Raw genomic sequence first — 27,708 nt, 5'->3', positions numbered from 1 at the left:
CAACGAGAAAATACTGTTTTGTGAAATATAAGATTACATTAAATGTACTGAGCACATCAAAATGACAACTATCTTTAAGGCATCCTGATGGGGTCATTCAAATATATCCTGTGTTTTATCACTATTCTCAATAGAGGACTTCTGAAAAATAGGAAGTGTGGGTAGAGACTGTCTTTAAACAAATGTAGCCTGCTTCCCTGAAGTACGGTATACTTTAGTCCAGTGGTTCCCAAACTTGTTCCGCCGTTCGTGCAGGGAAAGCCCCTGGCGGGCCGGGCCAGTTTGTTTACCTGCCGCGTCTGCAGGTTCGGCCGAGTGCGGCTCCCACTGGCCACAGTTCGCTGCTCCAGGCCAATGGGAGCTGCTGGAAGCGGCGGCCAGTACGTCCCTCGGCCCGCGCCGCTTCCCGTTGGCCTGGAGCAGCGAACCGCAGCCACTGGGAGCTGCGATTGGCCAAACCTGCAGATGCAGCAGGTAAACAAACTGGCCCAGCCCGCCAGGGCCTTTCCCTGCACAAGCAGTGGAACAAGTTTGGGAACCACTGCTTTAGTGAATTAAAACACAGCTCGCTTCACTCAAATTACTGCCATATACTAATGTTGTTAAACTATTCCTTGCTGATTTTTTTTATTAAGCTTTTATTAGCATTTCAGATTTATAGATATCTCATCGTTCTTTTGGCCATATTTTTTTTATGCTGGCAGGGGGAACATCTACTACAGCCAGTAAAATCCCCACCCTGTGATTTTATAAAGTTCAGTATTTTAAAAAAATCTTGCTATAGATTACTTCTCTTAGTTGTAGACTGTGTAAGTCAAAAGTTGATGGGTGTATGCTTTGTTGAAATTCTTATTTTATAAACAGTATTTATGTATTTTAAAAGAAAATTATCTCAATATTTTCGGAAGACTTGCTTCTGTTGAAGTCTGCGGGGACAATCCATGCTATGTCTTGAATTTTAAAGGCTCGCTCCAGCCATATTTTTCTCAGATGGGTAAGTTATCCGATTGACTGGAGGTTGAATAAGTGTTCCAAGATTGGGTGCTAATGTACTGTGTAACAACATATTGTTAATAATGCTTGCCTTTTTTTGCACTTTCATTCATAGACCTCAAAGCCCTTTGCAAAGCAAGTGAAATAGTTTCCCCATTTGTGAAATGAGGATAATGATGAGGCAAAGAGACTTGCTCAAAGTTAAGGGGGAAGAGATAAGATAAGGGGAAGAGCCAGGAATGAAAACCATGTCTCCTGATGCCCAGTCCACTATTTTAACCTCGGACCACCCTGGCTTTATAAGCATGTGTTCTCTGCTAGGAATTTCTCAGAAATCCAGATGCTATGGGATAGTATTCTTACATATGAAGAGTAGAAAACAAGACTAATTTTGTCATTTGATAAAGGATTAAATTTTATGGATTTAAGAACAGTTAACACATTTTCAGTTTGATAAGAAATGGCAGTGCTGATGTTTCCTGTTCTTCAGTGATTAAAATGACTCAAACTCTGGACTACGGAAGGTTTTCCACAAAAAAGAACTTCTGTAAATGTTTCTCCTGGTAATGCAATTAGGAAATATTGGCCTCAGTTAATGTAACTTAAACAAAACATGTTGTCCTCATCAAACTAGTTCAACTTGTTAAACAGGCATTGCCTTGTCTACAAAGTTAAAAAACAGGGGCATATAATGTTCCCATGGAAACTCTGTTAAAATACTGATTTGTGGATATGATCATAATCAGTACCATAATCTAATATAAGTGAATTAAATGAAAAAGAATCTCAGCTATGAAGTCAACACCCTATAAGCATATCCTTACATAGGCAGAAATCGTGTCTTCGAAGCAGAGCTCCTTATAGACACCATTTTCTAACTCCTTTGCTGGCTCAAGCAAAGAGCTTTGTATGTAATCCTCCTATTTTTCCATCTACTCTCATTTTACCAATTTTTTATTATAAAAATGATTTAAGACCAGAATAAAATTAAATCCCTTAAAAATGTTTTACTGAAGTCAGTTAATACTTTATTGTATCTTTATTGTGCTTGTTTTATTGTATTTCCTTTGTTTCTAATGAAAAAGAAGAAAACTAGTGTTCAGTGGTTTACAGCTTAGTTTCTATTCATTTTTTCTGGTGCTAAGAAGTTCTAGTTATTAGGGAGAAAAAAAACATACTTACCTCAGAGATGTGATGTGGAGTTTAGTTAATATTGGTAAAGCACTCTGACATCTATGTTTGAAAGGTAACAAGAAATGAAAAGTGTTCTCCTTATTCATTATTATGATTAATTAAAGATACTGTATGGGAATGTTAATAAACTGAACATTTTATAAAATAATGCAAAAGTGTGGGGAAAATGGGGACATTTTTCAAAAGCACCTAAGTAATTTAGGAACCTAAATACCATTTTCCAAGTATTTAGGCACTTAGGGCCAAATATTTCAAAATATTTAGGTGCCTAAAGATATGGATAAGCACTTAGTGGAAAAGCACTTAGGTCCAGATTTTCAAAGGGAATTAGGTGCCTAAATGCCTGAATCCCTTTGAAAATGAGATTTAGGCTCCTAATTCAATTAGGCATTGAAACACTAAGTGCAGCAATGCCTAAATACCTTTAAATATCTGGGTCTTAATCACCTTAATCCCATCAGTTTCAGGATGGGTTAGGCACCTATGTGCTTTTGAAAATCTCACTGAGAATCTGTCTTCATCTTTAGGGACCTAACTACCTTTTAAAAAATCTGGCCCTTAGAAACCTAAATATCATTGAAAGTCAATAGCATTTAGTCCCCTAAGTGCCTACATAATTTTTTTAATGGGACTTAAGCTCCTAAATCACTAAGACATTTTTGAAAATGTTACTGTAATGGGACACTCACCTCTGGAGCACCTTCAAGCAGCGGGTTGTGCCCTTTCTTGCCCCCTGTATCCCCGATCAGCTGCCAATTGACTTTGTTGGGTCTTCAGTGATTTGGCCCTCCAGCCATGTCACAAAGTCCAAATGAACGTCTTCGGGATTGTATTAAAGAGTCCAATAAATCAACAGTCTGTCTGCCCTCACTAGCCCCAGCTGCCACATGTTTCCCAATTCAATTAGTTGCTGCTTCTTTCCTTGGCATCTCCCTGTGTGGACCCTTTAGGTTCACCCTTATCTCAGGGTTAAAGTTTGTTCTCTATATTCTGGGAGAAAGAATTTAGACACCAATCTAGCAAAGCATTTAAGCACATGCCTCTCTTGAAGCATGTGAATAGTTCCATTGACTTTCCTGGGACGAGTAATATGCTCAAAATTAGGCATATGCTTAAGTGCATTTTCAGATCTAAGCCATAGTGCTTACCAACCTCACAAGGGGTAGTGAGGATTAGTTAATGTTTATACAGCACACTGAACATGTTAAACCATTTGTTAAATATCAGTACTATTATTTTTTACTGTTTTTATTCTGTAGTCTGTTTTTTTTAAAAGTTGTAATTTTTTAATTATTTAGATACACTAATATGCAAGTCATAAAACAAAATTATGCCTTAGTGCATAAGGACCTGAAAGGCTACCAAAAAACAAAGAACAACATTTGAGTAAAACGGGTTGAAATTTTTACATGCAATTTTTTCATTGAAAAATGTAGACAGGAATTGACTGAAACATTTTGTAAATTCATGTCAAATTGTATCAGTCAAAAACCCCTCCAAAATTCAGGAAAAAAATCAGAATGTTTCATTCTGACATTTTCAGAATGAATTTTTTTTATTCAAATCAGCTTTTCCAGTCAAAATTTACTTCAGTTTCATTTTAAAAAAATTAAAAGGGTTAAAAGTTGAAAATTAAATGAGAAATTTAGTTTGGTTCAAACTGAAAGTTTTGTTTGACCCCAAACAGTTTTTACTTTTTTGGTTTGGTGAAATTTTTGGTTGCCCCAAATCAAAATCCTTTTTCCGGCTCTGCCAGTGAACTGAAAAAAACAGTTTGTTTCTGCTCAGCTCTACATTTGAATAGCATTCCAACTGGAAGATGAAATAATGCAAGATAGCAAAATCAAAATGAAGGCTGTCCCTCCGTCCCAAGCACCCTATCTGTAAAGTGCTCAGTACCTGTCCAGATTAGTCCACTAATTCGCACATTTGGCTTTTTTGGTATAAGAGAGGGGGGTCAAGGGTTAAATTCTTTTCGCAAATATATAGGTAAGTCCCAGTTAAATCAGTAAGGATTGCGTGAGCATCCAGATACAGCATTTGGCCCCAAGTTTAATTTTGCCCTTCATGATTAGATTTCAAAATGCTAATGGAAAAGTGTTCTCATGGAATGAGGCTAAACAACTTAAAATATGGAAACGGAGGTATAATTAATATTAATCAGTCTTCTGAAATACATTTTGGACACCCATTCAAATTCTCACCAGGCATGCCTGTAATTGATATACTGAGAAACAATAAACACACAAAACTACTAATCTTTTTTGAAAGAATCCCTGTTTTTCTTTTAAGTAGATAAAATGAGAGGGAGGATAATGAACAGGAAAATTCCTGCATTTCAGTACAGTAAAATCCAGTATTTGTTTAATGACTTCTTGTTTCAACATGGCTTAAACCTACAGTTCAGGGGGTACTTCAGGATAGCTGGCTCTTAGCCAAGGTAGTAAGTACCTTATGCTTACATTGAACAAACATGTTACTCTGTTCTTTACATGTACAGACTAAAGAAAACTGCATTTTCTGTGCTAACAGGAAACAAAGGAGTTGATAACAGGCAGGTAAAGCTGCTTTTAGAGCAAATGCCATTCATGGAGACTACCCATTACTGTCCATGTTTTTTGCATTTATTCTCTCCTACTAAAAATAGTTAAGAGGTACAGAAATTAAGGCACAGATTTTTTTTTTAAATGCATGCACACTTTTGCTTGTTCCGGAGTTGCATACACAGAGTGCCTCAAGTGACCATGCAAATCAGAGTTGCACGCACACAAAGGTACGAGTACCCACAAAATCCCCAAGGGAAGCACCAGCTCTTTTCTGCATACACACTTCTAAAAAGAGCTCCTAAATCTGTAGATTACCACAATGTGCTTAAACTAATTCATGTTGTCAAAAAAACAAAAACAAAAACAAAAAAACCGGAAGCTATTCTTGGTCCTTATAGCAAATAGCTATTTTACTTCAAAAATATTTAGCAGAGAGATACATACTACTGAAAATTTAGCAAGTTATGCTCATGCAATCAGATACTTCTCATGTAGAAAATACAATAGAATAGTACTTGACTTTATATACTACCACTTATATTCATGGTAACCTGAAGCAATTTATAGTGTAGTGGGATAGCACAGGGAATGTGTAGAGGAACATGGTAACTATTATCTGTTCAGTAATAGATCAAACATATGCTTTTGAGTGTTGGTTTCAAGTGATGATGAATAAAGGAATTTTGACCTGGACACACTTTTCTCTAGTGTTGGTCTTAGGCCTGTTGGACCAATAGGGTCTCATGCTTCCAAGGACCTGGCACTAGATGCATACACCCATCATGCTAGATGGAGTATTGTTACCAGTCTGTGGTACAGTATAACTCTGAAACCATCAGGGTGCAGCAGAAATTGAATTCCCTAACTGTTCTCACTCCTTCCCTGCTTAGAATCCCACTCTTCTGCCCCACCTCCTTGCTTCCCAATCTATGGATGTATCACACAAACAGATGAGAGGGATGAGGTCATCGAACCACAGGGAAGTTGCAGGTCAAGAAGAAGGAGGCAGTCAGGTTGTGTTCCATGGGTAAGGAGAAGCGAGGGAGAGGGGAGGGACTTAGTCACATATGGGAGAAACTGGATGTAGACCCAAAAGTTATTTCATGTAGGGCTCCACAAAACCTAGCACAGATCTATAAGGAATCTATAACTGTTCGTCACCAGGAAGAGAGAGATCTTTTCCTCATCTAAACTTTAAAAAATGCCATCCCTAACAGTACAGGACCTGCCCAGCACTGCACTGTTGTGTCAGGATTGGGCATGAGCCACCGTTCTAGCATTAAAACTTGAATTAGGGAATGGATCAACCTATTTGGAAATAAGAACCAGAGAAGCTGCACCTGTTTCTGTAATCAGTCTTCCTTGAGATTATGGAATGTGTAGATCAGTGATTTTGAACCCAGTTGGTGATCAGGACTGGAACTAGAGGAAGGGAACTGTTGAAAGAAGGATTGTTCTTGCTGCATTTCAGTCGAGACTAACTGTGGAAGAGTCTCATGGGAGAGTGGAGTCACAGACTCAAAGGGTTCAGATAAGGATCACAACTTGTGGCTGTTTATTGGAACTCTGAGCCTCTTGAGGTTCACTAATTAGAAACTTGAAACCACAAGCCTTTGGCCCAGAGGTGAAAGGAATACCAACTAAGCCACACTAACAACTAGTAAGATTAAAACCTTAATTGTAACAAGTAGAGTTAATGTTTTTTTTTTTAAAATACATGACATTTCATGACGCCTCCCTTAAGATTTATAAATGTATTATTCTTTTGTTCCAGTCATGGGATGTGTTTGAATATTGCCAAAAAGTGAATGAGCAAACACTATAAAATGGTTAGAGATTTATTAAAATAAAATTTTCTTTATTTTAGTCATAGTACAGTCAGATTTCCGTCTTTACGTATTTCCTCGATCATCAAAATTAAGAAATATCCTTCAGAATAGCTACCTTCTAGGGAGGTGCTGGAGGGAGGGCTCCCAAAGGCTTATAGGAATTCCTTGTAAAAATTCTGCCGCCAGAACAGTTTTCTTGCCTCAGATGGAGTTTGCCCCCTCTCTGGATACCTGTATATCATTCCTGAGACTCATAAAAATACTACCAAAGGACATCTTTTTGGCAATGAAATGGACCAGATTGCATTAGGTGGCAGGTGTTTTCTAAAAATCTATTTTATTTTTCGGGAACAAGCTGTTTATCTTTCCAGTGAAGTAAGTTTGCCAAGTGGTGGGGTGACCAGACAGCAAATGTGAAAAACTGGGTCAGGGTGTGGGGGGTCATAGGAGCCTATATAAAAAAGAAGACCCAAAAATCGGGGCTGTCCCTATAAAATCGGGACATCTGGTTACCCTCCTCCTTGGTTATGAGAGAGCTTTTTTATGCTGAAATGGGAAAACAACACATGGATTTTCGAGTGCCTCCCCTGAGTCCCACCCCTCGTACACAAGGCTTATCACAGGGTAAAGGAGAACATTTTTTTGTGGGAGCCTTTTGTTAAAATATTGGCAGCATATCAACTGCTACCTTGTAAAGTTTGAAATATAGTCTAACTGTCAAAATGGTAATTCACAGATACCTGTTTTCTTCCAAGCATCTCACTGAAACCTGCTTGAAATACAATGTATTTTCAGTCAGCAGCATCTATATATTTTCATGTATTCACTCAATTTATTTCCTTTTCATGTTTCCTCCTGCGGCTGCTTCATTAGTCCTCCAGAAGGAAGACGTGTGTCAGGGAGTCAAAGAGGGTCTGGTTAGCGGTGGTGTTCACAGACTGAGCTCCACAATTCAGCTTGTCAAGGCTTGGCTGCAAACCAAGCCCTTTCAGCTTTCCCTGATGGTTTGAGTTTCAATTAACTTAGGTCTCCAAGGATCATCATTCTGTTCCCCTTTCTGTGCTGCCTCCCATCAAGCGCCCATGCTCGCCTTTCTTTCTGCTTTCCTTTGGCCTCCAGGAGATGCCAGTTGGCACAGCCTCCCTTCTATCTTTGGAGTCCCCCAGCCAGAACAACTGACCCCACCACTAATTCCAAAAAACTTCTGGGAGGAGGGGCAGCAGCTTCAAGTTTCACTTAGAGCATTGTACAGATACTTCAGCTCTCCACTATCGCCACTCATGAGCATTCACTCATTTATACCTGGCATCCCCATAGCTCCAACAGGGGAGCTGTCTTGTGACATCTTGGTCTTTAGCAAACTATGCTTGAGCACCCTACCGAGCTGTGGTGGCATCATTAATTATATTTGCAACCTTAGATGTGTGTGCAACATTGCCAGATGTTTGTGCCTATAACAGTTAAATCAAGGTATCAATAATACCTGGAACAATTTTTAATACCATTGAGAACCCAAAAACATTTTAACCAGAAACCATTTCAATGTGTGTATGCATCTGCATGTAATTTAATATTTATAAAAATGTTTTTATTTTAAGTTTGTTTATAGATTAACAATAGGTTATTTTATGGACAAAATAAGCACTGATAGCGATTCCATAGTTCAGGTTGAGGCAGGAGATGTGTGTATGTGTATGCATACAGATACAATATTGATTTGATATTTAGTTATGTTTCAGACATAGATATAAATTTAGATATGGGAGTATATATCTCTGATGTATACTTTCCTCTTATAAAAGAAATACTTTTGGGGACCTACACCAGGTTGATAGTGTCCCTTCAATTATGAATCAGTGTAGTTTAACATTCTTTCATTTTACCAAGAAAGAAACCACAAACAAACAAGCAAACATTACACTGTTTAACTCGGAGAAGCAAATAGGAATAAACATGACAAAACTTGGAAACAATGGCATGATCCTGTATAGTCTAGGTAGCTTCCTTGCTTAGTTTGGATATGGCATACTTCAACATGGTGAAACAATGTTTTATAATATTCCTTAAACTCTGAACATGGTAAAGGACCAATTGATTGTAGATATCATTTTAACTCTAGGAGATTCTTATTATAATGTGCAGATGCAGCTAGTACATAGGTGCTTTTTGCAGAGAAAGCTACTTCCCCTTCTTCGCCCGCTGCTTTTGGTATTAACTTGTCCTGTGTAATTGTGACCTCTCCAGTGGAATAACGTCAGTGCTGACATTTGTAATTAAAACGCTCCATTTAAAAAAATCTTCATGTTGGAGAAGGTATCAGAAAATATATTAAAAATCTGCACTGAATACAAAAAATAGCGCATTTTGGAAGACAGGGTTTACCTATACCTCTGACACCCTGTCCAAATTAATAAATGATAGTTTTTTATTCTTACAGGGGAAGGTATTGCATTGTGCTCTAAGAAAGGTGCATACAAGTACTTCAGACACGAAAGGAGTATATAGTTTGGTACAGTCATTGGCCGTATTCCTTTTTTTATCATTCAGTAGTTATAAATTTAACAATTAATAGTATATCAGTCCTAACTCATAATTTTTAATTCTTCCTTTGGTGATGAAAGAATTACTTTATCTCAGGAGATAGCTACATGAGAGGATACTCGAACATGCTTATGTTACATAATGATGTGACTGAAATATATATTTGTTGGTTAAAAGTTATTGGAATTAAGAGACTTTCGGGTGTACGATCCTCTTTAAGTCCTCATTACAGGATATGTCAAATACATGTTTTGAGGTGAATTTAGCACTTGTGAAAAGTGTTAGACTTTCAGCTCTGGAGATGGAAGTACTCTTTTAATCTACAATGCAGACACACTGTAGGCAGTTACAGAGCATGCTGCTTCACAATATACCTCGGAAATGATCTCTGGTGTGAGGAGGTTGTTCAGTTTCTCTGGCTATTTGGTCCTTGGCTAATCTGAAAACCCAGGGTACTTAAGAGAACAGCTTTGAACCTAATCCAAGATAGCTCTTGTTGTAGCCTGTGATGTGCTATTTCCTTGTTTGCAGAGACAGTAGCATAATTACAGTATTCTGGAATAGTTCACATTTACACACTAGTGATTTGGGAAGATTGTAATGGAGAGAATTGGAGTAGTCAAGACAGAAAGGGTAAAATCGTGGATAAGGATTACATCAGAAACAAGGTCTTAGTAAGAATAATGGGCAGGCTTATAGGAAAGGGAAAGGAGGGTGGAAAACTAAGTTCTGGTTAAGATATGACTCCAATATTTCTGACTTTGGAGTAGCGTAAATTTAATTTAAAGTAATTTAAAGTAATTGTTCGCAGAGGAAGAGATATGAGGTCCTGAACATCAATATAAAACTACCCTAAAAAGCTGTGAATCTTCTAAACTCCAGATTAGGCCAAGGGTGCTGGAACCATTTTTATAGTGGGGGTGTGAGAGCCATTGAACCAAACTGTATATAATGGAAACCACTTTAAGCCGGGGGTGCAGCAGCACCCCCAGCACCCTAGTTCCTGCACCTGTGGATTAGACAACTAAACTACTCCTCAGTCTGTCATAAAAGTTATTTGCTAAATAAAAGGAATCAGGCATGAAAAGATCACTAATCATGGGCCATACTGTATCCTCTGTGGAAAGAGGAGAGACAGGGTCCTGGATATTCCACAACATTCATCTTCTAATGATATTTTTAAGGGGGAAGAGTCGGGAGTAGGGCAAGAGACATGGGTCTCCACATTTGTTGAACCCTGGCTGCTGTGTGGAACTCTGCTTCCATCTCTACTGGTCCCAGAGCCTCCATGTGAGTGGCTGGCTCTTCCATGATGTTTTGTGGACAGACTCTGGCCCTCCCGTTGGATGCCTTCCCTCACAGTAGAACTGTAGAGGATGCACTGTGGCAGTCAGTGCATCTTTAACTTCAAAGTACCATTCACTCCCGTTTGGATAGCCCAGAGAGTGAAGAAGATTTTTGGCTTTGCCACTTTTGCCCCAAGCTTGCCCTCAAAAAACCTACAGAACCCCAGCTGGCTTGTAGAAGGTGTTACGATGCCACCACTTTTCCCCCTCATAGAACTGCCCGGTCTGGCCGCCATCACTTGTTTTACAGGAGGAAGCAGGCCCTATATTTTCAGTGTGGGAACTCCTGTACTTTCAGCATACACCAGTGCATAGAGAAGAGGTTATTTGTTGATGAAAGTGTTACAGAGCGACAACATTTTCCTTGTCTGGCTACAAATTTGCTTTCTGTGTTTGCTGATCATGTTTTCAACCATAGGTTTTACCCATATAGTGTGAGAAATGCTGGTCCATTCTGAGGAGTTATTTGTTTTCTCTCTGTCTTTCTAGATACATATGTGCCTCATCACTGTAGTATTTTATCCTCACAACACCCCTGTGAGATAGGGAAGTTGTATCCCCAGATGGGAAACTGAGGCACGGGGTAGATGAATTGACTTGTCCATGGTTACACAGGAAGTCTGTGACTGAACCAGGAATTGAACCAAGTCTTGAAGTGTCAGTTCAGTGTCTTATCAACCAAACCATTCTGTAATATACCTAATTTATAAGATTATTAGCTGTCCCAATTTTTCACACTTGTTATCTGGTCACCCTATATATATGTTTTGAAACTTAAAAGCCGTGTGGAGTTCCAATATAATTGAAAAAGGAAAGGATCCAAAGGGCTACAGTGATGATTTGAGCTTTCTGGTGATATTATAAACCAGGGGTCTCAAACTCAAATCACCACAGGGGCCACATGAGGACTAGTACATTGGCCCAAGGGCTGAATCACTGACATGTTTTCATATAAAGATACAAAAGAACCCCCCACTCCACCCCTTCCATGAGGCCTCGCCTCTTTCCACCCCTTCCCCGCCCCCATTCCAACCCCTTCCCCAAAGTCCCCACGCCAACTCTGCCCCCTTCCTGCCCCTATTCCAACCCCTTCCCCAAATCCCTGCCCCTGCCCCACCTCTTCTCTGCCTCCTCCCCTGAGCGTGCCGCTCCCCGCTCCTCCCCCATCCCTCCTGGAAAGCGCTAAGTGCTGCCAAACAGCTGTTTGGCAGTGGGAAGTGCCTGGAGGTAGGCAGAGGAGAGGGGATGCGGCGCACTGGGGGAACAAGGGGAGGCAGCGGGGGAAGGGAGCTTGGTGGCCGCAGGAAATAACTCCGGGGCGGCAGGCTGCAGCAAGTAACTTTGCGGCCTGCAGGACACGTGTTTGAGACCCCTGTTATAAACCATCCACCCTCACCTTTCAGTAGAATTATTCCCTCAGTGATTCCTGTAACCATCTATTATTTAAATATAATGTACCTGAACTGGCAAATATACACATACAAGTGAAACCATTAGCAAATGAAGTGAAGGAAAATTTTGCATGCAATTGCATTGCAAATGGCCAGTAACTAAGTATTTGGACTGAGCAGCCTAAATGAGTCCTGAGTGATTAATCATGTCTAGTATTTTGCATTTTGGTCCTTTAAACAAGCACATTAGCCCTTATGTTCTCATATTTGTGCTTTAAAATGACTGACTAGATTATGATACACAGTTGAAAAGTCAGAATAGCAACTGCCTTCTTGAAACTGAGTTTCAAGCTCTAGGTCCCTGCCATCTGTTATTTCATAGCCTGTGTGCTGAGGAATATGGGCAGCTTTGTCAAAAGAAAAAAAAATATTTCCATGGAGTTAATGTTGCCTATTGTCCTTAGTTGCTTTCAAAGGCTATTTGTTGCCTTGCTAGTAGTAGTAATTATTATTTCATATGGTATCAAATGTTTGGATTATTAAAATTCAGCACAGTATTGCTGTGCTGAAACTCAGACTTTGTATTTGTGGGACACTGTAGAATGACCTCATCACTCACAAGTGGTAACGAGAGTAACTCACTTCAGGTGAAAATTTTTCCATGTAACTTACTGGGTCTGATTTTGCTGAGTCCTCCACCTTGTGCAACGTAAATGTAAAATGCTACTAGACTAGAGTGCTAGTAAATAAGTAAAAAAAACAAAACAAGACACAGAGCAATGATTAATTGGGCCCCCTATAGTCCTGTGTATACTCATTAATTGGGCGCCCTGTACTCCTGTAATGTGATGCACAATATAGATTTGTGAAAACTAGAAATGTAGTTTTGCTTGACTGGCATAAATTACAGTAAACTACATCACGGCAAGCCCTGTTTTACCTCAGTGCAGCACAACTGCACTAGGGATTTGCCTGGTCCAGTACAAATATTCATAGTATGGATATGCCTCAAATTTCAAACTACCCCTTCAGTTTTAACTTCACTTGTTATTGTAACTGCTGATGCCATGAATCTCTTTTAATGCTGTACTCTGCCAAATGAATCATATAGAGAAGTATTCAACCTTCAACATCTGGAGAGTCACTTCATCACTGACCAGAGCCATCCTGGCATGGCCTGTGATACCAGCGGTTGTGTAGGGACCCAGCATCATCACATTAACACACTATTGTAGCAGGATGGCATCACATAATGTCATCAACGTGGCACTTACACCTCAGCATTCCTCTCTGTTCCATCCTATGTGGTGTATTGGGGCCACAAAACAATGTTCAGTTGGGCTCTTAAGAACTCGTAGCCAAAGCCACCTTTGCTTAGTGGCTAACAGATTCTGTTCATTACTTTTCTCAAGTAACGTATAGTGCACATAGTTTGGACAGGAGTGTAATGAACCCCACAGGGAGTGCTACCCTGTACCAATGTAGCTTCTTTAGCTCCTGCTATCTTTTAATAGTGCATATAGTACAAAAGGGAAAGCAGGACTCAATCTCATCTCTCCTATTAGTCAACTGTTTCAGTGCTGTAGCCACAGCTTTCATAATAATGTACCCTCAGTAGCATTTCATTTGAAAACATTGACCTGACTTGAGGAACAGCTGCACTCCCCTAATATAGATTTTCTTGATTAGTCTAAAGAGATTGTTATGAGGGGGAAACTCACAGCACTGAATTAGTTTTTAACTTGTCTTGATTTTAAGCCTTTTCTCATATTTTGAAGGCCAAGTCTCAACTTTGTTATCGATAAGCAGACAATGGTAGTAGGGTGTGAGGTGGGATTGCATCATGAGATACATGGGCTGGAGTACCATAGTCAGTGCCCAGTGCTACATCTCCTAAGTGTCAAGTCTCCTAGCTTTCTGAAGACCTAGGCAGCATCTAGATGCAGAGCAGCTGGCTAAGGCTGAACCCAGGCAAGATGTTAGAGATATTAGCAGAAGAGGTTATTTCCTTTATAATAAGCCCTTTTTCTTTATAATATGCCCCACTATTGAAGACCTCTGCCTGTAGATTGTTAAATAAGCCCTTTTGGACTCCTCAGTGCCCAAATAGTCATGATAGCAAAAAGTGCCAACTTCATCTATGTCTGGCCAGAAGATTGTCTCTCCGCGTATTGGACACACACCTAGCTAAGATGATTCAGACATTCTTGATCTCCAGACTTGATCATTGCAATTAATTATATCTAGAGAGGAAACCAGGTGCCCTGAAAATTCTCCCAATGAAAATTTGCCCATCTTTCAAAAAGGGAAGAAGGAGGATCTGGGGAGCTACGGGTCAGTCAGCCTCACCTCAGTCCCTGGAAAAATCATGGAGCAGGTCCTCAAGGAATCAATTCTGAAGCACTTAGAGGAGAGGAAAGTGATCAGGAGCAGTCAGCATGGATTCACCAAGGGCAAGTCATGCCTGACTAATCGAATTGCCTTCTATGACGAGATAACTGGCTCTGTGGATGAGGGGAAAGCAGTGGACATGTTATTCCTTGACTTTAGCAAAGCTTTTGATACAGTCTCCCACAGTATTCTTGCCAGCAAGTTGAAGTATGGATTGGATGAATGGACTATAAGGTGGATAGAAAGCTGGCTAGGTCATCGGGCTCAACAGGTAGTGATCAATGGCTCCATGTCTAGTTGGCAGCCGGTATAAAGTAGAGTGCCCCAGGGGTCAGTCCTGAGCCCGGTTTGGTTCAATATCTTCATTAATGATCTGGAGGATGGCGTGGACTGCACCCTCAGCAAGTTTGCAAATTACACTAAACTGGGAAGAGTGGTAGGTACGCTGGAGGGTAGGGATAGGATACAGAGGGACCTAGACAAATTAGAGGATTGGGCCAAAAGAAATCTGATGAGGTTCAACACAGACAAGTGCAGAGTCCTGCACTTCAGATGGAAGAATCCCATCCACTGCTACTAGGGACCAAATGGCTCAGCAGCAGTTCTGCAGAAAAGGACCTAGGGGTTACAGTGGACAAGAAGGTGGATATGAGTCAACAGTGTGCCCTTGTTGCCAAGAAGGCCAATGGCATTTTGGAATGTATAAGTAGGGGCATTGCCAGCAGATCGAGGGACGTGATCATTCTCCTCTGGGTCCAGTTTTGGGCCCCACACTACAAGAAGGATGTGGAAAAATTGGAAAGCGTCCAGTGGAGGGCAACAAAAATTATTAGGGGACTGGAACACATGACTTATGAGGAGAGGCTGAGGGAACTGGGATTGTTTAGTCTGCAGAAGAGAAGAATGAGGGGGGGATTTGATAGTTGCTGTCAACTACCTGAAAGGGCATTCCAAAGAGGATGGATCTAGACTGTTCTCAGTCGTAGCAGATGACAGAACAAGGAGTAATGGTCTCAAGTTGCAGTGGGGGAGGTTTAGATTGGATGTTAGGAAAAAACTTTTTCACTAGGAGGGTGGTGAAGCACTGGAATGCGTTACCTAGGGAGGTGGTGGAATCTCCTTCCTTTGAGGTTAAGGTCAGGCTTGACAAAGCCCTGGCTGGGATGATTTAGTTGGGGATTGGTCCTGCTTTGAGCAGGGGGTTGGACTAGATGACCCCCTAAGGTCCCTTCCAACCCTGATATTCTATGATTTAAAAGTAGGGCAGCCTGTCTGCTTAGCAATGCAGGTCACTGTGAACACATCACCCCAGAGCTCTATACTGGAAAGACAAGTTCAAGGTTTCTGCCCTGACATTCAAAGCCCTCCATGGGACAGGCCATGGCTGCTTAAGAGATTGTTCCATAGTCATGGAGAGAGAAGCAATGAAACTGCCAACTATTAGGGGGAGTGTGGAAGAGAGAGCTTTCATGGGAACTGTGGAACTCACTCTCACAAGATAAAAGGATGACCATTACCTTGCCCCTTTCAGAGCTGAGGTCCCAATCCAGCAAAAGAGTAGCCATTGAATTCAGCAGGATAACTCACATGCTTAACTTTAAGCATGTGCTTAAGTGCTTTCCTGAATTAGAGCCTAAGTACAAGAAAGATATTTCTTCAACTTATCTGATATCCAAATTGTAAAGCATCAGAAAATGATCATAAAAATATATTTGGGCATTCATACCTAGTACCTAGAAAAACAACATTTGTTTAAAAGTCATTTTGATTCTCGTAAACCATTTTAATGTAAGCGTAATCAACATATAAGAGCAATTCATAATATACCATAATATTGTTCCTCTTTGATAACATTTTACAAACACCCAAGTTCCATAATAAACCTTTGTAGACAAGTGTTAAATATGCAACCTATAACCTTGTTTAAATCAAAGATGAATTTATACTGAACATATCCTAATGCCCAGTATAAATTACTTACCACATGAGAGAGAATTTGAAACTGTAATGAGATAATTATGACATAGCTCATCTGTAAAACATTTCATGTGCACATTTTAATGAACTGCACAAAGTAATGTTGGAATATAAAGACAATTGAAATCCTGGGACTAATTTCTGCAAAACTTAGAACATGCTCTCTTTATGAAGATGAGAGAAGGCAGGCAGCTGCAGTTTTGTTTTTATTGGTGTCAGCTCTGTGAATTTCAGTGTATTCTTGGACAGACCAGGAGGGGGGAAAAAGCAGACAGAAATGCTGGGCCTGCTCTCAATCATGTAAAACTCCCATGATTTTCAGTGGGAGTTTCACTTGTGTGAAGTCTTCAGGGTTGGGCTTTACCAACTCTGCCAGTGTTCTTCTATCCTTTTTTAAACACTGTTCAGATCATTTAGCTATTTGGCTATTAGTAGGGCTGCAACATTAATCTCTAAGGTACAATATTATTTAAGAAAGTAAAACAGAAATGTAACATATTTTAGTCTGCGCTGTTCGAGGTTATAGGATGTCAAAAGTGGCAAAGTTTTAAATATCACGCCTAACAGGTTACATACTTCCCTTGTGAAGTATTCCCCCAAGGAAAGCTTTGTAATCCTTCTTATACTTGTTTTTAAATAACAAAGTGCTACATGATATATTTCTATGGTGAAAGACAAGAAGAGAAAACACAGCTCCCATTAACACTTTATGGTGAAAGCAGCACCAGGAGTTTTCTTTGAAGAGAGTATATCCTAATATGACATTTTAATCCTATCCTTTTTTATTGTTTATATACTGGTTTGTGCAATGTCATTAGGAAGTCTACATAGTGTTTTATATGCTTTTTTGAGTGAATAACTCCTTAGAATTCATTTTTCCTGACATGCAGTGCTTTGAACAGTCATCTGTATGTAAAGTATAATAAATGGCAATTACGAATGTTTCCTACATTTCAGATTATAATTATTTGACTGAACTCATGTTCAGAAGAATTAACAATGCTTGTGAATGGAGTAATAATTTTAGTTTCAACCCCTGAGGTAATACTAAAGCATTTTTGCAGGCTTCATGTGAGGAAATATATATTCCCTGTGCTTTTCAAGAGCACTGAGACAAGCACAGGATATTGTTTTGGTCAGATTATTTTATGCCCTAAGACCAATCAAATATACTTGAAAAAGATTTTCGAACCAATACATTTTTTCTGGGCTATCCACAGACCTTTAGCCTTTCAGAACTTCATAATGAAATATTTGAGCCCCAAGCTACTTTATATTTATATCTGCATTCTTTTAGGAAAGGCAGCATTGTCATCTAATGGTTAGAGCAAGCATCTTGGAGTCAGGAGACCTATGTTCTATTCTGAATTCTGCCACTGACTGTGTGAATTCTTTCATTCATCTTACTTGTCTCATTTTTCCCATCAGTAAAATGAGGATATTCTTAACCACTTTTGTGAAGTGCTTTGAGATCCTTTGATGAAAGGTGCTCTTTAATAACTGTTAAATAGGCTATTAAATTTATTACTAAATATAAAGGGCTCAGGGCCAGATTTTCAGAGGTATTTAGGCACCTAAAGATGCATTTTTATGCCTAATGGGACATTGTAGGGGTGCTGATTTCCCTGAGAGCACCATGGAGTATTGCATGTGATGCACAGCAGGGACAAAACTTTTTCTACACCAATACAATATGAAAATGTTCCTCTGTTGTTAATTTTACATCCCATTGTAGCAGTATATTTTGAGTTCCATATCACATACATTTTTATATTTGGTAATATAGTATGAAATGTGCTCATGATTTCATCTTCAGCGTATTTGTGAAAACAAATACCAACTGCCAGTCTGAATAAGATATTATGGAAGAATGGAAATATATTAAAAGCAGTCCATAACATAGGTCTTAGCGAAAGATTGAATGAATGAAGTTTCCTTAGAGTTTCCAAAACAATTTGGATTTTGGTGGGAGTTTTTTCGATAATGAATGACAGTGAAGTTGCTGGAATCCTTGTCTGGTCACCAAAGCTCCAAGAACTGCAGCTCCTATGGAGGACCTGCAGGAAGATCTGTACAGGGAAATTTTATATTGGATTTGAGGATAGACCATGCCCAGTGAGGTGCCAGTTCGTTCTTGCATTGGTCCTTGTGCTTCGGCCAGATTAGCATAAAGGAGCCATAGGGAAGACCCCACTAGTAGAAAGGAGTGCTCTAGGATGGAGCAGAAGGGGCCAGATATCAGGGCAGATCTGCCTCCCTGCAATGGCCAACAGGAGCAATTGAAGTAGCCATGCAACATAAGGCATCCCTAAATCTTTCTGTCCTGTAATTCCTGCCATTTTCTTCAAAATCGTAACTTTTAAAAAATGAAGATATTAATAATATGTTTCCAAAAGCATATAAGCTTTTAATTATAATGTTTTAGTAAACCATTTTTAAAATTGTTCATAATGTGTTACCATTGGTAACCTCATCAGGAGTCTTGAAACCCTTTAACCAACAATATTTTAAATTAGACACACTCATTCATTTTACCTCATTCCTTTTATTCCACCTTGGGCTTACTTTCACAAAATTGACACAAATATCTGAAGGTCAAAGATCTATAGATGGCCTTTCTGCCATCTTTCACTCATTTTGGACAACTTAAGACTTCAGCCCACAGTGGGGTTCCGCTGTAGTGCAGAATTCCACAGCAGCTAAATTTTACTTATCCTCCTAGCCTGTCAGTAGTGAATAGTTATGTTTTTTCCAGCATACAACAGAGTTGGATTATTGAGATATGGGACCAGTCTAGAAAAAAAGAATTGCCATAGCTTTGGTGCTCACTTTTCAGTTCCTTTATTTTAACTGTAAAGGGCATACAATTTTAATAAGTCCTGATTTATGAGTTCCTACTATATTGTGTCCTCAGTATCTTGATTTCTTAAGCAAAAGATAAATCTTGTTTAATGTGTGACCATGACGATCTCTTAAATTTAACCACTGTGATATTTTTTTTCCAAGTAGGTTTCACCAGTATATCCCGCCATGAATCTTTTGAAATAACCATGTAAAATATTTTAATACCTTGGTTTTATTTATAATTTCTACCAGCTGTAGGTATCCAGATGAAACTTGAATTTTTCCAGAGGAAGTTTTGGACTGCCAGTAGACAGGTATGTTCCAATTAGATGCTACTTATGCAAATGAGACCACAGCAACTCTCTTCCTGTACAGGTGATGATGTTCTATATATGTTTAGCCAAGGCAGTTCTAGATTTCCTATGAATGTTTGTAAGCTATTCTAATTTACTTTTCAATTCATTATAACACAAAAGTGTGATCATGAGGCTAAACACATGGGACTGATCCAACACTCATTGTCATGAATGGAGAGGCTCCCCAAATCCAGTCTCCCAAGTATAACCTACAGATCCATGAACAGTTATCCTAAGGGTACATTACATTAAAAAATGCAACAATGACATGAAAAATATGAATGACCTTGTCAGTATTCAAGTATCTCTTGGGTTGATCAGTGCATTTTGATAACAGTAAGAATAAATATACTTAGTACAAACCTGATTTCACTCAAAATTTTTGTATATGGTTTCAAATGACCTTTTTTTCCCCTCGTTTCTTCCAGTGCATTGCTATTACTAAGGACAAGACTGTGCTGTCCCATCATGCCTATGCAGGGAATTAAGGAAGGGGTAGGGCATGTAACCATGGGTTACAGTTCAACCTGGGGAGCAGCCTCCATGGGGCTGCTACTCCCATTCCACTGCAGGTAGGCAAGGAATGGATGGAGCTTTGAGTCCACTGTCCCTAAAATGGACCAGCTCGCACAGTTGGTGCAGGGGGAGAAGTAAACTGTGTCAGGTAAAGGGCTGGCATAGATAAAGTCCCTCCTGGAGGAAAGGGGAAACCAAGGACCAGATTGTGTGACTGAGTCACAATTTGGCTCCTGGTCTCTCTTGCGTGGCACAGTTATGTCCCTTTTTCAGGGTTTACGGTATATCTGCTATCTAGCTTTAAGTGACCTGACATAATGATCTAGCGACTAACTGTATTCAGTGAATCATTTTTGGCTAGTTTGTTTTTAATAAATAATAAAATGTGTATTTATTTAACAAAATAATCTCTTCCAGTTTTAAAAGGATCAAGAGTTTACATGACCGATTTGAGAATACATTGAGATTGTACTATTTCTGAGAATAATCATCTCTAAAGTATTCTGTGAAATATTGGCTCACACAATACCCGTACTGAAGTCCCAATGGAGCCTTGCCTATCATTTTAATTCCTTGTAAGGCCCTGTATCATTATAGATAGGCAGCAAAGATTGGAATAAGCAAATGAAATTGGCACAGCATGAATTAACCCCTTGAAGCAGATGCTGTCACAACAGGAATGCGGAATTAATGTAATATAGTCCTACTTTTGTGGTCTTTTCTAGATTAACTACTGTTCTTGATTAAATTTTTACTTACCGTTTTTAAAATATCAGTTCAGACAACCACCAGAATAATTTTTTTTTTAAAAATTGGTGTAAAATATATATCCTATTGGTGTCCCCTGCAGTGTCCATCTCTTGATGGAAGATGTTCTATAAGCTGTGATGATGAAGTAAGTATTTTATAGACTTTTTCTCATTTTATATCTCCATTTAGTTTTTAGTATGGCAACTTCATCTGAGGTAAGGCAGTGCACTTTCTGAAGTCAGTTTGGAAATGGTAAAAAGCTGTTCAGGGATACTATTATACCCATGTACTGTTCATCTTAAAATACAGACACGTCCCTGATACATACCATAGAATAAGAAGTTAATGTACCTTTCATTAAAGGAACATTTTTACATAATAAATAACTATTCCTTATTATGTGAAGATTACCCACTTGATAATATTTTTACATATTAAAACTGGAAATTATAATTGGAAAGATTCATTAAGCACAAAGCTACATTGGAACTGTTGCCCTGTTAGAACTGTTTGTCTGTTAGACATAAAATTTCTTGGATTATGTTATGTTTTGTATATCACCAATCTCAGTCATCGTGCTTGTCACAGGGTGGCTGGCCCCTTTAAGAGGGAGCAGGGCAAGTGAACCTGTGACGGGTCTGCTGACCCCAATTAGGTTTAAAATAGGATACCTGGGACTAGAGAGAGAAAACCAGGGAGAGGGAGTGCTAAAGTGTGGGAAGAAGCAACAGGAAGTTCCCTGGGACGGGGAGGCAGTGGAAACCTGCTAGGGAAAGAGGGCCTCCAAAGAGAAGCCCTTGAGTGGTGGTGCTCAGTGAACAGAACATGGAAGATATCTCTCCATCCTTCCAGCAGGAAACGGGGGGAAAATCCTTGGGAGCTGTAGCCCAGGGAGGGCTGAGTTTTTGTTACCTTTTGCCAAAGTTTGAAAAAAAAAAAACTTCTGGAAAGAGACTCTGCATGTGGCAGTGGGTCATCTGCGAGCTGGGGAGGTCGTCAGTTTATTACAGCACTGTATAAATAATTAACAATAATAGTTAAAGTAAGTATTCCACAGTATTTCCTGTGGTATAAAATTAAGTTGGGGCTTCACTGGGAACAGTCAATTCAAACCTCACCCCCTTCCCAAGAAGAGTGTAAGTTATCCAAAAAGGGCCATCAGGTGTGTTTTAACAGTGTTTTGAAACATATGCAAGTATTAAGATGGACATTCAATTCAGGCTTGTGGAAAAAAATTATTTTCATTTTGTACTAGACTTTTCTTTAAATTAACTTCCAAACAGTTTACGATGTCTGACAATAACTCTGGCAAGCCAATTTCTGGGATTCTACCCCGCATTCCCAACCTAGTTTGACATTCAGAGCATTTTGAACAGACGTTTTATTGAAAAAACACAGCCAAGACCCAGGTAGAGTGATACCACTTTTTAAATGTGTGACAGTTCCACAGGGGATTGAAAACACACAAAACATTCTGGAAACAGAATTTAAAATTCCAACATTGTAAGAATGGAGCATGGCAACTTCTTCAACATATCAAATTAGTAACTCATTATAGCAAACTACAATGCATTTCCAAGAACTAAATAGTAGAGCCGACTGGAAAACGACAATTCAATTTCATGGCAGCTGTCATGGTTTCTGCATTTAGTTTTGTTCTGCATTGGATTGAAACCAAAACCTTTGGAATGTTTTTGCAAAAATGGAATTGTGTTGAAAAGTCCATTTTCAGATTAAAACCTGAGCTTTTCAATGCAGGACGGTGTGTGTCTTGGTGAGTAGGGCACTGACCTGGGATGTGGGAGTCCCAGCATCAAGTGTCTGATTCAGAAAGTTTTTTATCCCACTCTGAAGCGGGCAGAGGAGTGATGAACCTGGGTCTCCAACATTCCAGGACAGCACTCTAACCACCAGGTTGTAGAGTATAAGAAAGTCTCTCTCCCATCCTCCACCTTTACACTTGACAACTTCGTTGGAGCCACTATGTCTCTGCAAAACCTTTTAACATTGAGTAGACAACATATTTTGATGAAATTTCATTTTGTTGAAAATGTTCCAACTAGCTCCATTAAATAGTGAATTCACTAGATGATAGAGGCTTAAGAGGCAGCACTAAAGAAAAATAAGTATTAGCAGTCAGCCAAATCTCTGAAGTTAATCTGTGTTCCCCATCCATTAAATAGCTGCTAATACAAGCAGTCTCCACTATTACTCTAGCAGTCAACTGTGGAAAGGCCAGTGATTATCCTGTGCCCTGTCAATGTGGATGGTCTCTAATGTGCCTTTTCTGTCTCTCTCTTTAGAGACCTACGTCTCCTTCCTTTGAAGCTTGCAGCCTCTTTTTTTAATTTTTTAACCTTTGAAAAAAGGTTCTTCTTTTCAACTGCCAATTTAAAAATACACCCTCTCCCCAGAATCCTTGATTTCATGCTAAGGCAGCCATTTCCATCCTCTTTTATACCTCCATTTCCATGCCGTCATTTACATTTCAGTCCATTTTAATTAGGGCTCGGTGAGCTCACAGCCTCTTCCCCTAAAATGTGATCAGGCTCCCAATACAAAACATAAGCTCTGTAGAATTGTTAATTTCACGTTCCCAGTCTTGCTCCTAAAGTTAGTTTTGTGCCTGCCTGCTGTGGACTTAATGGACAAACTTTACCTTGGATCCCCTCCAACAGCCTTTAAATACTTGTATCAATGGGTTCCCAGTTATATCCAACCAGCTTACTGAGCTGAGTATAACCTCAGGCAATCTGGGTAGGGTTAGAGTGCTATATGAAATCTCCTCACCATTTAGCTCAAGCCGTCAGCCAGTGGAATATCCAGATGGGTGGAGGTGATTCCCTTCCTTGTGGCTGTCCTAGTGACTGAATAGTAATGGTACATATTTTCTTATATAAACAGCTGTGATGATATGTGACTTTTTTTGTCAAATCAAGACTTTTAATAAATCACAAAATATGCCATCAGTTGCTATACTGGAGAAGGGAAGCAGATTTGTAAAAAAACAAACAAACAAACATTTCCCTTCTTACATCCTATCAAATGTCAAAAGTCACAATCTCTCTCAATGGCCCTTACTGTCCTGCTCTCAACGGCAAGCAGACATCTGGTAAACGGTTTTTACTTACTGGTGAACAGCAGCTAAAACCCAACTAATAGGGGAGACCTTGTCTGTCATCCAGTTGCACAGTGGGCATAAGCTGAACAAGTTGGTAAGTTTTGAACCTTGCTTTTAATGGCACTGAATAGTGATGACATGCCACTCATGCAGTTAAACAGAAATTTCAGTTTCTTTGAGGGGGGGACTATGAATTTGTTAATTTGTTATTTTCACAAATGTGTTGAGGTGGGATGTGTTTTAATTCATATTACGTTCCATGATTGTTAATATAATTGTACACTGGAGCTATGCAAAATACTCAGACCTTGAACCCACTCCAGAGTAATCTAGTTTTAGGTGCAAGGTCAGTTGCATTCTCAGAACTCAGCCCACATTTTTGCCAAGTTTATTCTGGACGTCATGCCTGCTCCTTTTTACAAGCCTAAGGACTGTCTGCATATGGAATGTTCCCCTGAAGTCTGCAGTTCATTGAACTTGAGCCTTCAAGCAAACCTGAAGTGTATGGTTCACACTTGGTTATTGTTGTGAATCAAATCCTACAGGGTTCACATGAGCCTACTGTGTCTGAATAATATTATCTCCTGAACTAATCTCATAATTAAGAATTTCATGCTTATGCGCTGGATGAGTAAATGCCTCCAACTGTCCTTTGCCAATGCTTTTTTTAATTTAAATAATCTTTCCTGGATTTCTTGCTATATGGAGAAGGCTATTTTTATTTATGGCAAGTGAAAGATGAGTGAATGCACTCCTGCATGTGGTGCATTATCCCCCATGGAATATTTGGATGAGCCCAAGAAATGAACAACATAAACCCTCTCACCACATAGATCCATTTCCCTATCTCCAGTAGTGTTATTAGCACACAGGAAGAATGGGCTAGTGGTTAGGGCATTAGCCTGCGCCTCAGGAGACCTGGGTCTAATTTCCTGTTTCTCCACAGACTTTCTGTGTGACCTTGCACAAGTCAGTTAGGTCCAGACACACAAAGGTGCTTAGGCACATAAATCCCACTTGACACACACATTTGAGGGATTGGTAAATAATGAAGAGGACAGAGTGATTTGACTCTTGATAAACTGGGTGCAAGCAAACAATATGTGTTTTAATACAACTAAATGTAAATACATACATCTAGGAACAAAGAATGTAGGCCATACTTACCAGCTGGGGGACTCTATCCTGGGAACCAAAGACACTGAAAAGATGTGGGGGTCTTGGTGGATAAGTAGCTGAACACCTAATCCTAGGGAGTATTCCACTAGTGCAATCCTGGGATGCATACACAGGGAAACCTTGAGTATTGGCAGAGAGGTTATTTTAACTCTATATTGTGGGCACTGGTGCAACTCGGGCTGGAATCCGGTGCCCAGTCCTGGTACCCGTAATACAAGAAGGATGCTGATAAGTCAACGAGGGTTCATAGAAGAGCCATGAGAATGATTAGAGGATTAGAGAACATTGCTTACAATGATAGATGAAGAGAGCTCAATTTATTTAACAAAGGGAAGATTAAGGATGACTTTATTAGTGGAACATGAGGAACAAATTACATGTGGAACAAATATTTAATAATAGGCTCTTCAGTCTAGCAGGGAAAGGTATAACACAATCCACTAGCTGGAAATTTAAGCTAGACAAATTCAGACTAGAAATAAGATGTACATCTTTAATGGGGAGAGTAATTAATCTTTGGAAAAATTTACCAAGGGTTATGGTAGATTCTCCATCACTGACCATTTTTAAATCCAGATTGGATATTTTTCTAATAGATTTGTTCTAGGAATTATTTCGGGGAAGTGCTATGGCCTGTGTTATACAGGAAGTCAGACTAGATCACAGTGGTCCTTTCTCACCTATGAATCTATGAATTAGGCCACTCATCACCTTCTAAAACCTGAACAACGCTAACAAGTGGCTATGGCTAAGAGAAACAAGATATGGCTTCTCATTTGGAATCCAGGCATTTTGTTCCCTTCTGCAGGTTGCTTGACTGAGAAAGAATAGCGAATGAAGCCAGACTTTGTCTTGTTCCGTGTGACTGTTTTTATTTATTTCTGAGCTTTGGACAACCACTCTCTATGTAACTGTTTGTGTGGCTGCTAAAAACTACAGTTGATCCGGCCACCCCATTGAGATGGGTGAGTGGCATTTGATCCGGATATAGCGGCAAAATGAGGACACGTGTGGATGGATTTTAAGTAGAAGGCCACAACTTTTATTAAGTTAAACACAAGGGAGGGGAGCTACCTACCCATCAGCAATACTCCTCTATACCAGGCATTTAAGTGGTTCCAGTGTGGGGGGTTACAGGGCTCCTATCATATAACCCATAACTCAGGGTAGACTCTCCTCAACCTACCCCAAGAATCAGTTTGCTGTGAGTCCTACCACTCCACCTCCTGTGAGGAGGAAGAGGAGGCAGAAGGGTGGGGACTCAGCCCACAAGGGCACAAGGCCTCACCCTATCCCATGAGCCCAGGGCCCATCAGCAAAATCCCAGGTCTTTTACCTTTGAGAACTGTTCATTTTATCCTTTTAACCACATAGGAAACCAGCCACAGAGGCATTAGCGACTAGCTAGGTCACTCCTCCCCGCAGTGACAGTGCCTGGTATCACAGCTCCTGTCCCATCCCATTCCCTCACATTCCATAGCCATATGTAAGTACCTCCATATGACAAAGGTACATCATCATCCCTGAAAAATTAAGGCCTATTGTAACAGGTGACCCTATGCAGTACCACCAACTCCCTTGTCTCCACAGGTATCCTGGTGACATCCCAATTCACTTTCTACCTAGCCTTGTCCACTTTGGGTGGGTTTGGAGCACCTCACCAACCCACCTTGCAAGCACTAATGATCATATTAACCCTAACTCCAGCCAGGATTGCCTAATCGAGCCAACAACCCTCTGGATTCTATCCCTGAAATCAACTCCCATGCAGCCCCTGAGATCATTTTCCTTGAGGTGAATAACCAGAACATGAGGCAGGACCACGTTGTTTGTCAATGACCTGATGCCTCTGCAGGCCTCTTTTGCTGAAACACTGGATGCAAATGGTGTCAGCCCTGAAACCCGGCTGGAATCTATCTGCTGTCCTGGCTGCTTTTGTGTGGGTCCAATGCTTTGTAGATTGTCTGCAAGTCCAAATATTGAGTATGTTTGGGATACCCACTGTCTTCCTCTGCATTCTGACTGCTTCTACTGCTGCATCAGTGAGTAACACTGCTGCAGTGGAGCCACAAGAGGCTCAACATGGCTTGTGTTCCAGGTTAAATCCCTCGAGCTGGGAGATGCAGGCCAATCAACAACTCTGCACCCTAACTGGCCAATGGGTAGCAAAGATTCCAAGCAGGGGAAGAGCTACCCAATGGCCTTCATCAAGTGTCTCCTTCTCTTGCTGTTGGGGCTGTCCCTCTTCACCACCAGCCTAATCAACTTCCCCCACCCGTTGAGGTGCGTGGGTGGCCTGTTGATTCACCCCTGTATGCATCAGGGCTGAATGTGCGTCCTCTGTGCTGCTACCCTCCCTTGATGGTTGCGCCAGCAGAGAGTAGCTTTACTGTGGAATTTTTGAAAGTATTCCATGTTGGCTTAACTTAGCTTCCAGTAAAGTTAATAGGAGTCTCATCCTTTTACTCGCACTTGCAACCATCCACAAGTTGCAGCAACTTAACAACTCCCTACCTGCCAAACAAGCCATCAGCTAGACCTGCAGCGTCTGCCAGGCTGGATTCCCATCCTAATTGTGGGTGAATAGGGTGGGGCTTCTGAAACAGAGCTGCAAGAGGCTCTACATGAGCTCCAGCTCCAGTGTCAAAGCAAACGTCCAGTATCTGTGTTGTGGATGAGCAAAACTGGTTGGAGCAATAAGCTCACCAAACTTTTGCCCATTTGTTAAAAACAA

General features: G+C 40.1%; 1 protein-coding gene across 11 annotated transcripts in view; it reads left to right on the top strand.

Annotated features, from left to right (window-relative positions):
- Positions 1-27,708, top strand: part of CACNA2D3 (calcium voltage-gated channel auxiliary subunit alpha2delta 3) — a 702,225-nt gene that overhangs the window by 615,704 nt on the left and 58,813 nt on the right. For 10 of the 11 annotated variants that reach the window (XR_006292226.1, XM_043551412.1, XM_037904897.2 and 7 more), the window contains 2 exons: positions 19,305-19,366; positions 20,775-20,819. Coding sequence is in view for 10 of the 11 variants with exons in the window: in XM_043551412.1 (XP_043407347.1) it covers positions 19,305-19,366; positions 20,775-20,819 (107 nt within the window). In the remaining variant the exon portion in view is untranslated. The remainder of the gene's footprint in view (positions 1-19,304; positions 19,367-20,774; positions 20,820-27,708) is intronic. The other variant, XM_037904898.2, reaches the window with a different exon arrangement.

Source organism: Chelonia mydas, chromosome 7 (assembly GCF_015237465.2).
Source record: "Chelonia mydas isolate rCheMyd1 chromosome 7, rCheMyd1.pri.v2, whole genome shotgun sequence".
Classification (NCBI taxonomy): Eukaryota; Metazoa; Chordata; order Testudines; family Cheloniidae; genus Chelonia; species Chelonia mydas.
This window is presented reverse-complemented; position numbering and strand designations above follow the sequence as displayed.